This window comes from Hippocampus guttulatus, chromosome 11 (assembly GCF_054856545.1).
Source record: "Hippocampus guttulatus isolate MCC_2025c chromosome 11, RoL_Hgut_1.0, whole genome shotgun sequence".
NCBI lineage: Eukaryota > Metazoa > Chordata > Actinopteri > Syngnathiformes > Syngnathidae > Hippocampus > Hippocampus guttulatus.
Window position 1 is genome coordinate 7,035,162 of NC_141271.1, and position 17,937 is coordinate 7,053,098.

The 17,937-nt window shown below is 41.5% G+C and overlaps 1 protein-coding gene across 1 annotated transcript in view; it reads right to left on the reverse strand.

Annotated features, from left to right (window-relative positions):
* Positions 1-5,459: 5,459 nt before the first annotated feature.
* vwa8 (von Willebrand factor A domain containing 8) overlaps positions 5,460-17,937 on the reverse strand; it is a 56,780-nt gene continuing 44,302 nt past the window's right edge. Inside the window, exons 40-45 of the mRNA XM_086123932.1 lie at positions 13,385-13,493; positions 11,053-11,178; positions 10,484-10,642; positions 9,786-9,884; positions 8,564-8,802; positions 5,460-7,704 (exon numbers count right to left, since the gene is read on the reverse strand). Of these exons, the coding sequence (XP_085980058.1) occupies positions 7,596-7,704; positions 8,564-8,802; positions 9,786-9,884; positions 10,484-10,642; positions 11,053-11,178; positions 13,385-13,493 (841 nt within the window). The 3' untranslated portion in view covers positions 5,460-7,595. The remainder of the gene's footprint in view (positions 7,705-8,563; positions 8,803-9,785; positions 9,885-10,483; positions 10,643-11,052; positions 11,179-13,384; positions 13,494-17,937) is intronic.

Consider the following 17,937-nt stretch of genomic DNA (forward strand, 5'->3'; position numbering starts at 1 on the left):
GGAGGAAGCGAGAGGAATCTGCTCAACGCATCAAGGGCGACATTCGACATTTAGATATCAGGACGTCACGGAGTAGCAAACAGGAGACAAGCGTTTTTCTGATTGTTGACGCCTGTAGTTATGGCATCCAGACCAGATGCGCACCGTCGGTGGGTTGGCCCAAATGTTTTCCACTGAGACCAGCTGTTTTCTTTTTGGGGTTTTTTTGATGGGAATTACAGTATAAGAAAAACGTAACCACTGTAAAATAAGGTGAAATACAGTGGTGGGCCTGTGCATTATAGAAACCCCCATTATGATCTAAAATTTTAATAAAACAGCACACGGCCGTGCCATATAATGTACATCATCTGGAACAGCTCAGGATAAACATTTCTCAAATAACATCACAAACACAAACCATTTTAAATGAAATGATTCATGTACACTAGAGAGGCCCATTATTCAATTTATTAAGGTGAGCAGATGCAACAAACCAGTTTAAGTCTTGCATTGACAAATCAGAAAATGGAAAAAAAATGGAAGTTATTATGTGCCAACTAGTTGGCCAGCTAAATCTAGTTGATGAAAGAGTCCCATTGCTGATACAGTTCAAATTGCATCAGCCAGCGCTACTGATCCTGAAGGCCTTGGGCAGATTAGATTGACATGGCAACAAATTGAGACTGAATTGAATTTTGATTGGACAGATAAATAAATAAATAAATAAATCCAACATTCACGCTTAATTGCTTGCTACAGACTTATGTTGTGGTAAGTTACATTTCATGTCGTCATTTTTTCTGAATGACAAAATATGTGTGTGTGTGTGTGTGTGTGTGTGTGTGCGGGTGTGTGTTTTTTTTAATTACTGAATCACCAAGTTACAAAAAACAAGGTTTGGAGAGAAAGTATTGAAGAATCACTGTGATCTTGGTCCCAAGTCAACAGTACAATGGTGGTGCATAAAAACAAACAAACAAAAAAAAAACTGCTGCTTGCCTGCCTTGGCTTGTGAAAGTACAGCCACACATCTTCCATATCTCAGAACCTCTGACTTTTCTCATATAATCGGTACATATTCCTACTTTACCACGATCACATTAAAACAAAAACAAAGTAAGTGAGCTTGACAACAGGCCTGGTAGTATCCCGTCAGTGTCGATGGAGTTTCCAGTTGTGTCAATATGGACCAATATCAGACATCCCTCGGGGGGCCGTGTTGTTTGCTGGTACTAGCTACCAGCAAACAACACATCGTCGTTGCAATGTCGAAAGCAGTGCCATTGTCATTGAGATGGGCTAATGTGAAACATCTCTGAGGGGCTGCCTCTGGATCAGGGGCCCAAAGCAATTGAATGGATTGCCTCACCTGCTGTGGCTTCTCTTGTGGTGATAGTAGTAGTAATAGTAGTAGTAGTAGTAGAAGTTGTTGTAGTCATCATAGTAGCAATAGTCATACTTTGTCTTCTATTTTCCAATCCAACAGTTTCTGTCAGCTCTTTCCTGGTAGGATTAGGGACACAAACAATTTGGCATGCCAGGTTTGATTCTCAGCAGCATTTTTTGGGGGGTCATTTTGGATGCTATAAAAAAAAAGTACACATGACTTGAATGAATCTAAGTAGATGTCAAGATGTCCTCCTACGCAGCAAGATCGGCATACATGCCTCGCCTGCCCCACCTATAAATCACAATGTGGACATGCATCTTCAAAATAGAAGAGTGGCTACCAAAAAAAAAAAAATGCACCACAAGTCAAAATTACATTGAATTGGAGCTGAGGAGCTGTGATTTTCTTGTCAGCATGTTATAAATCAAGCCTGTGAAAAATGTGGTATTTTTTTTACAACTGTCTTTGAACTCTTTCAATCAAGATGGTGGACATTAGATTCAGATTCAGATTCAGAAAACTATCCCCGTGGGGCAATTAGATGCTTACAAGTAGACGGTGAGTATGATGTAGTTCCTCAAGAAAACAATGTTTATCAGTCGTCAAGGACAACAGTAATCAGTGCATGTGTGTTCTGCTGACAACAGCATGACGACTCACATTTTCCGACTATTTTGGCGCAGGGAAGCATTAGTAATGGAGATGCATTGCATAAGACGGAAAAAAAGAGTGAACGGGGCAAAAAGGACCATTAATGACATAATCAATCAGGAGGAGGCCTGGACCTCTTCGTTCAATTATCTTTGGGGTAGGTCCACGTGTCTCAAGACAATATCGTGTATCCAGCAGTGTTTCCCAACCTTTATTAAGCCAAGGCACAGATTGGGAAAACATCACCAAAAAAAAAAAAAAAAGAAGTAAAAAATACTGAGGTTAGTTATGCACCATCTGCTATCAAGTGTAAGGGCATTTAATTGTTCTGCCGTCATAGATAGATAACCAAAGAACGTTTTTGTAGTGCAGTGGAACCTCAAGTCACGAACATTTCAGGTTATGCATAAAATGACCTCTATTTAAAAAACAAAAAAAATAATCTATGTAAATTTCCCCAGTGTGGGACAAATAAAGGATATCTTATTTCTGTCCTATTTTCAGTTTATGATTCACTAAGTCACAGTGACTAACCACACATTTGGGAAAGGTGTGTTCAATTTCAGAAGCCATACCCAAACCTGATTAGATTAGAATCTGTCAAGAGAATGTGATTTAGGCTACAAAATCTCAAGCAAAAATGCATGATGCCACCAGCCAAAGAAATTCCAAAAAAGTGATTGAAAACCATCAGTCTCACCTGCTCTGAATTTAAAGGGAATGAGGAGGAGCTGCTTTGATTAGGTAGGAATCAAGTCAGTTGTGTTCACTCCCACAACGGTGCAAACATCCATTTCTAACTGCACCCCTCTCCGAAAATACCAAAAGAAAGAAAACCCGTGCTTAGAGTTAGATTGCACTAGACTTGCGCTGAGCATGAAAATAGAGCCCGGTGTATGTGTAAGTAAGTCCACATACATATTTTTATACTATCCTGAATGTGCATGTGAAAGGATTGCCAAAGTGTCCAGATACTCTTTGGTCCGTTCAGTGTACTCCTCTCTGAATTGACAGGCCATTAACACACTAACATTTCAGTGAAGAGTAACTCCTGAAGGACACTGTCGTTAATCGCAGGTGATGTGATGACGAGCATGTCTGTCATCCAACGGTCCAAAAAGCCGTGGCCAACAAGTCTGATGAATTTCTAAGCGTCAGGTTCTTTTGGCTCTGACAGCGAGGCAGTGCATAAGGCTCCTCTGAAGGTAATTACAACGTGACATCAGGTGTTTGCGAAATGTCGATTGGACCATTAAGTACAGAGAGCTATTGATATTTTGTGTGTATAAGGAGAGGTACTGCCGCTCCTTCCTGCCGACTGCTGTCAGGCTATTGAATAGACGGTCCTGAAAACCTGGATTCACCCCCACTCACCCATTTTTAATATGCTTATATTTATATTTTATATTTATTTATATAGTTTTGTCTTCTACTCTCTCTCTTTCATAATTTTGCTGCTGTACATTGGGAATTTCTCCATTGTGAGACAAATAAAGGTTTTCTTATCTTATGTCTGACTGGATATAAGTTTCCATTGTATTTGAATGTATATACTTTACATGTGATAATATTATGTGAATGAAGCGAACAATGTTTATGTGCGTTTGTGATTGCCATGTGTTTCTATTCATTGTAGTGACACATCTGTGACTCACATAATTGAGGCATATTAAGCTTGCGTGAAATTACCGGATGAGCTCACAATACACAATAACCTTGATAGGTGGTTTTAATTTGACCTTCTGTAAACTTTGCAGTGCACGTGTAACCGTTCCAGGTTTCAGAACTTTTGCTGTCCTCCGAAAAGGATCCGAACAGCAAAGTAAAAATTTGCAATAGCAATCCGGATAGGCACTGGTTGTGTGAAAAGTACTGAAAGTTGTGCAAACAAAGTAATATGTGCATGTTTACGGAAACAGGGAGGCGCACATTTTGTGTGCATGGGTGTTTTCATGCATATGTGACAAACAACAAATGGGAAGTGGTTGTTAAAAAAAAAAAAAATCCAGTGTCCCCAAAGAGAAACACATCTTACACTCTGTAAAATGCCCTGGCTACAGCTCTGCTTCTTGGTCTTATTTCCTCACTTGACACCCCGTGCACTCCTGAACACATGACTAGACACACACACACATGCACACACACGCACGCACACACACGGTTGAGAAATCTTGCCACCACGTCGTAACATTCCTGTAGTGTGAACTCCAGCACACTGACAGCCGGCTATCAATCACCCTGCTTTGCTATGAGTAACGATATGTGTCTCCCCTCTAATGCTCCTTCAACCTTCCAGCCCGTCTGCCGCGCTGCCATGGCATCAGCCTTCAATCCGATTCAATCAATCAATCGAGCGAGTCGTAAAGATGGCCACCATCTATGTGCGTGTTATACGCTGCAGGCTCCACACTGACGTGATGCCATCACCCTTGAAATCGTTTGCTTAGTTTTCTTTTCTTTTTTAACAACTGACTCATGGGAAGCAAACACGTGCGACACCGCCACCCGTCTAGGTGGCATCACATGCGGAAACAGCGACTGACTTTTCCCCAAATAAGTGTTCCACACCGTGTCAAGAAAATGATGTAGGAGGCAAAGGGAGAAAGTGGAGCAATGTAATTATCTCCCAGTCAGAGGTCACGGCAGTAAAGAACACCGCTGGAAGGTGAGCGAGGAGGCGCTTGTCTTTTCCCGCTCTGGACCTTTCAAGGAAAACAGCTCATGAAGCGCTTTAAGATGAAGTTCAAAACTGATTTGAATATATGAATTTAGTGGGAAATGGTCAACAAAATACAGGACCCCTGCATTGTCATGGTTCAGATTCACCTTTTCGCAGATTTTTTTTTTGGTGCTTTTTTGTGGGTAAAGAGGGGAGTGCCCAATTTTCATGAAAATGCTTATTGGCGACATATCCCTGCTTATTCAGAGATTTTTGGGGGGTTAAAAAGAATATCAATTCACCCCTAAATTAGATTGTAATGGGTTGTAAATTTTCCCGATACAACTTTGAGATATATTTTTCAGATTTCAGTCATTTATTATGTAGATTCACTCCTCACAGTGAACTTTTTCATCTTTTTTTGTTTTTAATATTTCTGATCATAACAAACAGCTAACAAAAAGCCAGAATTCACCATCTGAAGAAATTAAGGAGGACTTGCCGATCTGAAAAGTAGTTTCGAATGAGTCTGTGTAATATATGCTTCACTTTGTGAATTAAACTACTGACATAAATGAACTTTTCGACGACATTCAAATTTACTTTGATGTGCCTGTTTTATTATCGAAATAATCCACTTCGATGAGCTATTGAAAATTGTTTAAAAAGTACCCCTTAGGAAAGTGCATGGTAAAGAACACGTTATCCAAGAGGAAAACGGAACACTGCAGCCAATTGATGACTGTGGAGTGAAAAAAACAAACATGAGAATTTCACATTCAGTCTTTTATTAAAATCATCTATTGTATTTATTACCACTAAAATTCTTATGTACAATTGCATTCATTATACTGTACGTATAGCTATGTATCCTTGTTGATAGGATTGCTTCATTTGTGCTCTGACTTAAATGTTTCAATTTCATGAGGGCAATCAATCAAAACTAATGTGGTTGCATTGAGTGACATAATTAGTTGAGAGTGTCCACTGGGGATTTTGTAATAGGGGGAACTGTGGTGAGGATGTCATTGTGGAGAAAATCGAGTATTTTATGTCGAACATCGGGGGAGTGCGCCAAGTACAAAGTTAATGTGTCAATAAATGTCCTGATCTTGGAGAACACGGTCTCAATTCCTATTCCTGTCAGTTCTCCCTGTCCTTTCTCAGTATTGTGGGGCAGTGGAGCCAAGAAAATGTTTTCGTACCCCTTGAACTTTTCACATATTGCTGCTTTACGAGCGCAACCGCAAACCTCAATGTTTGACTTTTTTTTTTTTTTTTTGCACGCTCGACACATTGCACATAATTGTGAAGGGGTATTTTCAAAATTTAAGCCTTCCCAGGAGATGAATCTCATTCCTGGTTTCTAATCTATTGCCGAATTCAGCAGGATTGCCCTCTATGGAGTGCAAAAATTTTGCTATAGACAGAATCTTCCACCTGAGCTGTGGATTTCTGAAGCTCCTCCAGAGTGACCATGAGCCTTTTGGCGGCTACTCCAACCAGTGTTCTGCTCAGTTGCTCCATCAGTTTCGGTGGATGGCCATGCCTTGGTTGGTCTGCAATCGTGTCATACTTTTTTTTCCATTTTTAGATGATGATGATTGAATGGTGCTTTTTCCGATGTTCAAAGCTTGACATTTTCTTTCATAATTTAACTCAGTTTCTAATAAACCACATAGGCCTTCACAGAACACGTATATTAATCTGGGAGTGAATTACACAAGTGGACTCTGTTGACTAAATAGGTGACTTCTGAAGGCAATTAATTGCACTTGAGGTGTATCGGAATGAAAGGCACGGATATATATTTGCTTCAAGTTTTGACAAGCTGCGTCATTTTTGCTCCACTCCAATTATGTGCTACGCTGTGTTTGTCTATCGCATGAGCGACCCGACCCCGAATAATCGGTAGATAATGGATGGATTTATGGACAGGTTTGTGATTGTGAAAAGGTTCAAGGGATAGGAAGACTTTTTCAAGGCACATACGGGCCGTATATAAATTTTTCGAACTGGGCTTTGACATCAAGCAGCAAGCGGTCGGACAAATCTGTCCAAGAACCTTTTTTTCGGGGTCTAGCTTGACTTTTATAAATTACATACAGCTGTTTTTTGACACACTTAACAGCTCTGTAACTGGTCTATGTTGAGCAGCAAGATAATTTAGGCACGTCTACTTCACAGTTCGGGGATTGGAGTTTGAATCCCCCCTGCAAACTTACTGTTGTTCTGTGTTAGACTCTAAAATGTGCATCGATTGGAATCAGTGTGTGAGTGGTTGTTTGTCTATATGTGCCATGCGATTTACTGGCAACCACCTAGTTAGGTTCCAGCTCACCCGCGACCCGAACAAGCGCTGCAAAAAAGTGATGGATAGATGGGGTGTGATGAACTCTGCCTAGTCAATACTGATGTCACCAGAACAACTGCTAGCTAGCTAAAATTTTATAACGACAACACCCGTTTGATATGAAAATACCGTTAAGTAATTATTTGCGTTCATAGTGTTAATACTACACCAAGTTTTAAAAAAGAAAAAGGCCACTGAATGTGTGCCACCCATTGAAAAAGTTGATGTGATGGCCATGCACATTGCAATAATTAACATTGCCACTTATGGCAACAGTGTGTGAGATCTGACTATGAAATAAGATCTCAGATTCCTCGCAGGACAGAGATAACCAGTCAGGGCGGCGGAAAGGCCTGAGCGTGTTGACACGGCTGCCATGGGCTCGAGTGAAGGCGGCCGCCTTGAAAGAGAGTCCTCACTCAGGTGGGGCATTCCTCGCTCATTCCCGAGAAGCCAGGTGAGCCGAGGACTTTGACTTTTGGGTTGCAAAAATAAAATTGTGTGTGTGTGTGTGTGTGTGTGTGTGGTGGAGGGGGTGGGGGTGTCAGTCAGAGGCACCGTCAGACACCAGACAGCATTGTTGATGTGAAGATCTGCTGCAGTATTTGGGGGATCTGCTTGGTATCCATAGCAACAAAGGATCTTCCAGCCGGAAGGGTCTTTTGTAGTCTGATGCACAAAAATAAAGACACCAAATTTAAAAAACAAGAAGGGTGAACGCAGATACACTCATATTTGGCTAGTAAATGGATGAAAGAAAACATGGTCCAATCCATCTTTCAATCTTCTGTGTGAACAACAAAGAAGAGGAAGCGCACATAGTAAACAACAATGGAGGGCATCTTTCTTCTTGACATCTGGACAATAAGACAAAAGGCTTTGGGGGGGTTTTTTTTGTCTTCCCATTCGGGAAGTGACCATTCTCCAGCTTTCAGCCAACACACTGTAGTGCATCAAGCTGCGGGTGTTTTGCATGCCAACTTTTTACAGTGGAAATGAAAATACAAAGGGCATGCTGAATGAAAGCAACTGTATTTTTGACAGTGGAACTGCTAAGGTCGACTAAGGTCTTTCAAACCCTGCACTGGTTTGAAACCCTAACCCAGCCTTGAAATCTTAACCATTGGCCTAAAACAGACTTGAAAGTCCTTTGAAACTTATCTAACTCTTGTCTGGAAATGATTTACAATTCCAAACCTTAGTTTCAAACCCGAGTTTCAAACTCTACATTGAAACTCTTATCCTGGTTTAAAACCTTCATTTGAAACCTTAACCTTTAAAGGTTTAGCCTTTACACTTTAATTTGAAATCCTAGCTGTTGTTGAAAGCTCCGTGTGAAAAGGGCAGGTGAGCTACGGTTGTCACTTTAAGTCTTGTTTGTTAATGTGGTTGAACTCTGACACTGTGTTGTAGATGATTCATTTATCAATTAATGATTAATAACACTTTCTTTGAGCCACCACGTTCAACTTTCCCATTGAACTTGCGTCCTGTTATTGACCTTTTCTTCTCTTTACCCTCTCCTCACCTTTCGGCTTGATCGCCCAGAGAGCCGATGAAAATGGCGAAGGCGTTGACCTGGGGGTTTGAAGTGAGGACCTGGGCGAAGCGCTCGGGTCGGATGCCGTAGCGCTCCAGGTTAGCATCGCTTAGCACGACCACAAAGTGCTCATCGGCCTCCTCCCGTGCTAGCTCCTTGATGCTGGCCGCCGTGCTCTCAAGCGTGTAGTCGCCGCTCATGCAGAACTGAGAGTGGGCGTGCATAGTCTATAGCGGATGGGAGGGCATAATGGGGGGGCCAAAGCACAGAAAAAAATCAGGATATTAATTGTGCAGAAGAGGAAAAGAGCCCCCAAGACCTTAGCCCAGCGAGCCAAAGAATTAACTTCACAAGTGTGTTTTTGTGATGTCACAACAGAATACAGTATGAGCAGTATTAGCAAAAGAGGAAAGTGTAACAAAACCATATACATAAAACCAAACCTTGCTGCAAGTAATTGATGCCCGCCACCCCTTTCCAAAGGTTTACTACTGCCCACAGACTTATTTTTTCCCCATTAGGCAAGGATATTCCCTGACTAAATGAAGCTCCTGCCCTCACATCAACATTTCCTCTTGACACCGAGATGCCACAAAATAACGCTAAGGCAATATCCTTAAAAAAATATATCATAAAAATATAAAAATTAACAAATTGCCGACTTCTTGAACGGCGAATACTGTATGCTGGGAACATTGCAAACAAAAATAGAGCATAGTATTGAATCGGAGTTTTTTTTTGGCCGCTTGCACAAAATGTATCACCGGTAATTAAATATCATAGGGCTTTGTTCATTCCCAAAAGATTTCGAAAACACCAGGAGCTGACAGGACTCTGAAAACACAAGACTCTTCCCTTTCCATTATAAGTCCGATAGGTAAATTGAAAGGGTGAGTAGTTTTACTTTATTTTACCTTATTATAAATTGATTAATTTCTCTTCATATTTGTATCGAGTCAGAAATGCTAAAATGTAAAACCCTCTGGACGTGGGGGTTGCGGATGCCAAAATTTGGGTCCTGGAACAGTTTCTTTCTATTTCCATTATTTCCTGCGGGAAAAATTGATTACAAATCTGAACAACCTACACTTGAATCACCCATCACGCAGTGGATCATAGTTGATTCTGCCGCTTTGACTGTACTTTGGCAGAAGTCAGTAAATACAAATGGCTGCAGTTAGAATAAAGTAACATTTCTCCAACCAGCTACCTTAAGGACTTTTAGCCTCTGCTTGTTGTTCTTGGGGACTCTGTCCACTCGGACCAGATCGATGTCATAGCCGTCGCCCGAGTGGCCCATGATGTCGTACTGTGATAAAAAAAAAAGAACAACTGATGAGATTTGACAAGTGCAGAAATGATTGTGCTTTTGCATTTGCTAGTTGCAACAGCACCACCTTCACCGAGAATGACCCGAGCCCTCATGCCAGCTTGTGGTGGAGTGTGATGCCACATGATGCCCACTCAAGTGTTTCAGCCCTGACGAATGTGTACATGCTTTCCATATACTTGTCAGGTTTCAGAGCAGGTTGCCCTGGCATTGCCAGCTCAAGTCTTCTATTTCAGTTCAGGATGTTATGTCCTCTATCTACGATGAGATGTTATGATCACAATGTTTCCAGGCCATGTGGGAGCTCATTTGCACTGTTGCCAGGCAGGAAAATGTGTTTTGAAAATGTAAAGTGAGTAAACCTCATGGGATGTCAGTGCATTTTTTTTTAACTCTTGAAGAGATCGATTCATGACACTTTTCCTATGAGAAGAAAATGCAACTGGAACAAACTTAACCAGCATCTTGGAGATTATATCCTACTTTGGAGGTATAGTATACACAGGAAAAAGTAGTGGTTCTAGACCATTACCGAATGTTGAAACGCAAACAGGATGTTTAGGTGTGACCACCCTCACCTTGAACTTGTGCTCATAGCTTTCGAAAGCCTCCATGACCATACACACAGCCTCCATAGTGCGCTCGAGGCGTCCGTCCACGCCGTTGAAGCGGTACATACTTCCAGACACATCGGCGAGCACACGTAGACGTTTGGGCTTTTGCTGTGGCGTTCCAGGCTGTGAACACAGGACACAATCAAAATGGAAAATATGGAGTCAGTGACAAAAAAAAACGTGCATTGGGATTAACTGGTGTAAACGACTAAACACGTGCACGCAGGGAATTGATTCATTGATGGGCGACAAATATGCAAAGTTTGGCGCTAAATGAGTCAGAAAAACAATGCCTGACAACTTAAGGGTTGTATAATTAGCACAGGAAATTCCTCCTCAACGAGTAGGCATGAGAGTTGAAGACATGATGCCTGAGAAGAACGCCAGAGTGTAATAATAATCTCACATATACCACTGGAATGTACTGAATGACACAAAGGTCAACTGTACGTGTGTGTGGGGGGGGCATAATTGTGTGTGTGTTTAAAGGTGTGGTAAAGTGGGCGGGAAAAACAAAAGAAAATCATTTTCACTTCGGGGTCCAGTTCTCCTCTGCGTTTATAAATCGCCCTTTCGCCGGTGAGGCCGTCGATGATTTTTGCATCGTCCAGTTCTCCCAGAGCCTGGTTCTTTAGCCACTGGCGCTCCTTGGCTTTAGCCTGGAACACATGCGCGCACAAACAGACAACAGACAACACACACACACACACACACAAACACGCAGACATACACAACATTAGGCGGTTTTTCCATTTGAAAATAGTAACAGCGGAAGGCCACAAACACATCAGTCGCAAAAACCTCAACTGTTAAAATGCCCCCATGATTAACATCTGTGGTAGGCAGTAACAAAAGTCCAAAAGCAGATATTTCAGGTTCAGAGTCAGTGCTTTACTTGAGTATTTACTTTTCTGACTATTTTTTACTGTTCATCTACACATTTGAAAATATCTGCAATTTACTTTTTTTTCTCCAAACTGCAAGTGTGACAATGCAACATAAAAACCGACGCAAGTAAAGAACCAGATCCATCCATCCCCTGTACCGCTTATCCTTATTCGGGTCGCAGGTGTGCTGGATCATTTTATGTGGTCCTCACAATCTCTAATGCAGGTGCTTATATGTGGCAAAGTCTCCGGAGTGTTGAAAGAATGAGGGGGCTTCCCTAAAACCCAGTCACACAATGCATTGCTGAAATGTTTCCAGGAAAGCTTCATCGTGTGTGTGTGTGTGTGTGTGTGTGTGTGTGTGTGTGTGTGTGTGTGTGTGTGCGTGTGCATGCTAAATCACTCATCAAGTATGATAAAAATAACATGACTTCATGGCATCATGCTCGTGTAATCTCCCTCATATTAACGGCCCGCGGTGACGAGGACAAACAAGTACTGTTGTTCACGTTCAAAGCTGCTGCTTTGAACACCTGGATGGAGGGACGTGGGTGGGAAGCACACACGACATGAGCACAAAAGAGCCTCACACCTGGACAGGAGAATAATAGCGCTAGCATGGCCGCTCTGTAATCATTCTGATATGACACACACCTCTGCACACATGCACTTGAGTTCTCACAGGGATTCTCAACAACTCGCAAACAAAGTCAAAACAATGAAATCACTCTCTCAATGGAATACAGCAAATATGTTTTTCATTTCGGCGCTATTATATTTTGGTCGCTAGGATACATACTGTATGCTAAAAAACAAAGTTGTTGTGTTTTTATGGTTAGTAGTACCAGTAGTAGTAGCCCAAGAGTTGCTTGATCATGAATTGCCCAATACATTTATTTCCAAGGACCTCCTCTTCTGTGCCTTTCTGTGACTCCTCCAGTGTCTCAAACTCAGTTTTATCCTGCTGTGACGCTCTGAAGCTCTGTGACCACTTCCTTCTGTGAACATGCTTTTTGAAGCCCCGCAATGGCGAGGAGTTGTTGATCAAGGGAATGTCGTCTTGGCTTATTAAGAAATTATGTTGTGATGTTTCAAGGTCCCCTGCCACATTTTCTAAAACTAATATTTGACACCCTTTTATCAGGTTTGAATGATCATTTAGGTTGCAATGCCCACAATGCCCTTATCAGGGTATTCCAGTTGGTCAAAACTTTCTGACCGGACGGTTTTCTCATTAATAATCAACAAGTAAATGAGCTTTGCTCAGATTGGATTGCTGTTTTGCTTAATATGAATATCGTAGTTGCTTGCTATTGATGATACTAGTGTAGCCTGTACTACCGGACACAAATTCCTCATGTGTTCTACATACTTGGCCACGAAAGATGTTTCTGATTCTGATATGGAAAACAGCTTTCCTGTGATTGGTAGTTGGTGATATCTTGACTGTTGATACATGGACACCGTGAACTGTGAGCTACATAAGATTCTGTCTGTGCCCTCCCATTATGCGTCTCGGTTATGGTAAATTGGCACTTTAGTCAACTCATGACTTTGTCTTACATTGTCTACATAAGTCGGAGAAAAAAGCTAACATTGCACTTTACTGCTAATTTTAGCTTACACATTCTCACAAGGGTGGTACAGTGGCTGAGTGGTTAAGGCATCCCTTTCATTTTCCAATGTTAGCTTATGAAAAACACCCAACAATGGAGTTATTGGCTAATGTTGACTTACATACTCAATGTAAATCAAAGGCAAACATTGAAATGAACTACTACAGTTAGCTAACCTGCTGTATTAGCCTATGAATGTCATATCTTAAAACCCTTACAACCCATGTATTTTTTTTAACTTTTTATTTTATTTTAAAGTGGTTTATCAAAGGCTTTTCAGGAATGTTCCCAGATTTTCCTCCCCTGAAGAAACTAAGTACAGTACAGTAGTATGTAAGAAAAGTTAAACATGACCAGCAAACCTGCAAAGTGTCCAGGATAATGCGCAGGGACTGAACTTGTCTCCTGACAGCACTGGAGAATCGCTCATAGGTGGTGGCGTCATACTCGCTCATATCGATCTCCTTCAGCCTGTAGAGAGACGGATGCAATTTTATATTCATTAAATGTCCTTTTGAATTTGATATGTTTATTTCTTTATTTATCATAATCCATAGGATGGCTGATTGGAAAGACATTCTGTAATACTCTACAAACATGTGAATAAAAATATAGAAAATGTATGATAAAAGAATTCATTTTAGGAGGATAAAATTGTAACCCGACAAAAATAAAGCAAAAAAGTCCATTCTAGCCATCATCACGTGCCTGCAGGACAAAAAAAGCCACTTGCAGTTTGACAGTAACAACGTTATAAATCAAAGTCCATTCCTTATATTTTGTGATTTATGGAGAATGTGACACATACAATATCATGCTTTTTTTTGCATTTGGACAAAATGGATTTCCTGTGTCAGTACCTTTTTGAACGCATCTATTTTTCAAGAAATCTTTTAATTTGTCAATTTATACCTGTGAGAGAGACAGGTGTGCTACGTCTTGTCTGTGTAATCCCATCATCGTACTTCAGCATTACCTACATACTTAGAATCCTCTTTAGGGGTCATTAAGCATCTTACCTGCACTGTGTTTGCATAAACGGGCATGTGTGTGCACGCGCGTGTGTGTGTGTATTTGAAACATGTGACGACAAGCAGACTGTGACTGCACAAAGGCACACAGATAGGAAGATATTGTAACGAAGTACGTGTCACAGCTCGCCATCATATCTACAGTATCTGTATGTGTGTGTGTGTGTGTGTGTGTGTATATACGCGTGCCTATTGTCTACGTGCGACTGCTTGTATGAGGACAGAGACACAATAATCATGTACAGACTGCGGGCGTGAGCCACACAAACACATACAAACAAAATTTAGGGACTCAGACAATAAACCACAAGCATTCCAACCAGGAAATGCCTCACGTCTCGACAGAATACATGACGACACCCTCCCTAAAGGGTGGATAAATTAAGGTCTTGATTTCAAGGGTGGCGGCCCGGTGGTCGACTGGTTAGCGTGTCGGCCTCACAGTGCAGAGGTGCAGGGTTTGAGTCCGGCCCCAGCCTTCCAGAGTTTCCTCCCACATTCCAAAAACATGCACGACAGACTGATTGAACACTCGAAATTGTCCGTAGGTGTGAGTGTGAGCGTGGATGGTTGTTCATCTTTCTGTGCCCTGCGATTGGCTGGCAACCAGTTCAGGGTGTCCCCCGCCCGCTGCCCGAAGACAGCTGGGATAGGCTGCAGCATGCCTTGTGAGGATAAAGCGGATCGGAAAATGGATGGAATTTCAAGGGTGTTTTGGGATGAACATGACCAAAATACTCAGTATGATGCAGTGCGCTAAACGAACATACTCTGATCCTACCCCTCTGACACTGTCATTCAAAACTGACCATAATTGCACAGACATCATCATCTCAGTATGATCATAATGCCTCACTTAGGGCCCTGTTTCGATATGCAAGCGCCCGTGTGCCCGGCGTAAAAATGGGCGCATTTTCCTTTGGATGCCAGGGCAAGTTTGGTCTAGTGTGTTTGAGACCGCGATATGCCTCACTGGGAATTCTGGTGCAGGGAACTGCCGTGCCCCTGATGCACCTGACAATTTGGTTACAGGAATTAGACTGCGCTCGGCGTTAAAACGGACATATCACCATTTTATACGAGAGCAAGTCTAGCGTTTTTGTGAATTTTGGTAGACCTGCGTAAGCCTCACCGGCCATTCCAGGTGTTGCAGCTGATGCCAATAGAATGAAAACTCTACCTCCGCGTACAGTTAAAATAGCGCAGGTTTTTAATGTGACACCGCGGAAGAGCTATGGAGCTAAGATTGAGGCTTGCACCCTGGCTATACCAAATTATAGTTTGAAAACAATGCATTGCAACATCTTCCAAGGTTCTCTCTCTCTCTCTCTCTCTCTCTCTCTCTCTCTCTCTCTCTCTCAAGCTCCAAAGTTTAATCAAAGTTCAACGTTATGTTTATTTTTTACGTATCTTCAGGCTGTAAACAAATGGTGGCTATGTAGGAGCAGATGCTTGCTGGTGCGAAATGCTGCGATTTACACATGATCCGATGAGTCGACTAATTATTACTCCTATAACTGACTAGTTCACGAGCAAAATAATCGTTTGTGGTTGCCAAAGTTGATAATTCTCATTGCATTGCGTACACAAAGTAGGTTAGTGCTCAACATTAAGATGTGTTATTACCGTGAATTGCCTAAAACTTGACAGGGAATGCAGTAAATGAAACCTGAATAAGAACTGTGAGTGTGTGTGTGTGTGTGTGTGTGTGTGTGTGTGTGTGTGTGTGTGTGTGTGTGTGTGTGTGTGTGTGTGTGTGTGTGTGTGTGTGGAGGGGAAGGTTGTGGGGGCTTATATCCTCCGCCCTCCTAGCTAAACCTCCTGCCATCCCTACACCACCTCAGGTAAAACTGTCGAGAACTACTTGTGCTCACACTTAAAAACCAAAAATAAAAATACATTAAAAAAAAGACAGAACAAAAAAAACCCTGAGGTTCTCGGGAAAAAAGTAAAGACATTTTTAGGGGCACATAAAGTCATCTCTGATTAAAATTTCCTGTTGACCAGGGTTATCAATTTTAATTATTCGCTATGAGAAAAATAGTAATACTAATCCGAGATTTGATTTAGCATTGCAACACAGCCATGAACAAGGGAAAGCCCCGCTTTGGTGAGATGTCATCACTGCGGTTAATCACAGAGCCGATATTGAGTGTCTCACAATTTATGAGCTAAAGTGTGCTTGCGTTTGAATGGATGCTTGCAACTACCGTATGATGACAGTTGTTTACTACACATTCCGCACTCTTTGAGCGAATCAACTGCTGTCCGGCCACATCCCAGTGAGCCCACAGAGAGAGAAGCATGGCACCGCCACTTCCTCCACACATTCCTCTGGTGTGTATGCATGTGTGTGTGTGAGTACCGCAACGGCTACCAAGTCTTCCACATTCCACAGATTATATTTAACACAGTGAAGAAAGCGAGTAAATAGCAAGTTATGCTCAAAGAGGAGTGACCCCTTCCCTGCCCCCAAAAAAAGAACTACCACATGCATAAGGTGGAGTTGCCGACACTAAGAAACAATCTACTTTTCAACTCTTTTGAGACTTATGCGTTTAATCTCTGTGGGGTTGTTAAATTCGGGTCAAGTTCAAAAGCTCCAATGTTCTTTTCAAAACAGTGTCACAATCGACTAAATAAATGTGTATGACTAAACTTGTCATGAATTTTGAATGCTCTTAAATAGGGATTGAATTCCTGCAATCTGACTGTGGTCATGCTGAATCTCACACGCAGGTGCAGCACAAGCAGACTTGAACTAAAATACAAAACAGCGTTGTATAACTTTTGGTCCCATAGACCGCAAAGACATTGTCCCATATTGTTTTTATTTCACCAATCACCACGCTGTATGTATGCGTCTGTTGTGTGCTTTTTTGGGGGTGGGGTGGGAGGTGTGCATGTGCATGTGACATCATAGTAAGTACATTCTCGACACGATTGGCAGCCCGAACCATGGTCAATCACATTATTGTGGAGCTAGCGATCGACTGGAACACCTATTTTTTTTTTTTTTTTGCACTCTCTACTTAACATGCAGTGAGATTCTATATTTCATCTGAGAGCCTGTTTACCTGCCTTGGTAGGTGTTGCATTTTTGGTTAGCAACAGAGTGCAAGTGGGTTCAGTAGTTGTTAAATAAGAGATAATTGACTCGAATTACAAGAGATAATTACAGGACTCAAGGGCCCGACCGCTAAATAAGGCATAAAATAACACAACTTGCTTTGCTCATCTAAGTATTGCTTATTAAAATTAAGATTTGGTTTGTTTTGAATGACAGGTCCAGACAATGATCTGATGAACAAATTAATTTTTTTAATATATATTTAAGGATACAGATGGGGGGATGGTATAGATTTATGTGTCATAAATAATGAAACCCCTCACTGTTAATAGTTAGATTACATAAAGGTAAAAACAATTGGCAAACATTGGCCATTTGGCCGATTATTTTGGCCAATCATTGAAGAGCCTTAAATTGAGGATTACAATTGTTTTATCGAAGAAAAATACTTGTAGTAGGGTTTCTTTCCACAGTCGATGTCAACTACTGGTATGTCATGGAAATTTTTTCAGCTCTTGTTGAAGGTTCGCTTAAACAGGAATCAATTTGAAATATTACCCTTGATGAAAATACGCCGCTGGAAAAACATTTTGGAGCCCTTCCAATTTTCAAAAAAGAAAAAAAAACGATATACCATTCATGCTGATTGTCTAATTTGAAAAGGGGATGATGGCTCAGACCTGCCAGGCATGTCGACACAGCCGCTTGAGTAAAGGATTGTGTCTGTGTGTATGCGTGTGTGCGTTTGTGCGCACACACTCTGCCATTTCAGCATACCTGAGCCTGTTTTTGCTTGTGAGCCTTAACGACTGCA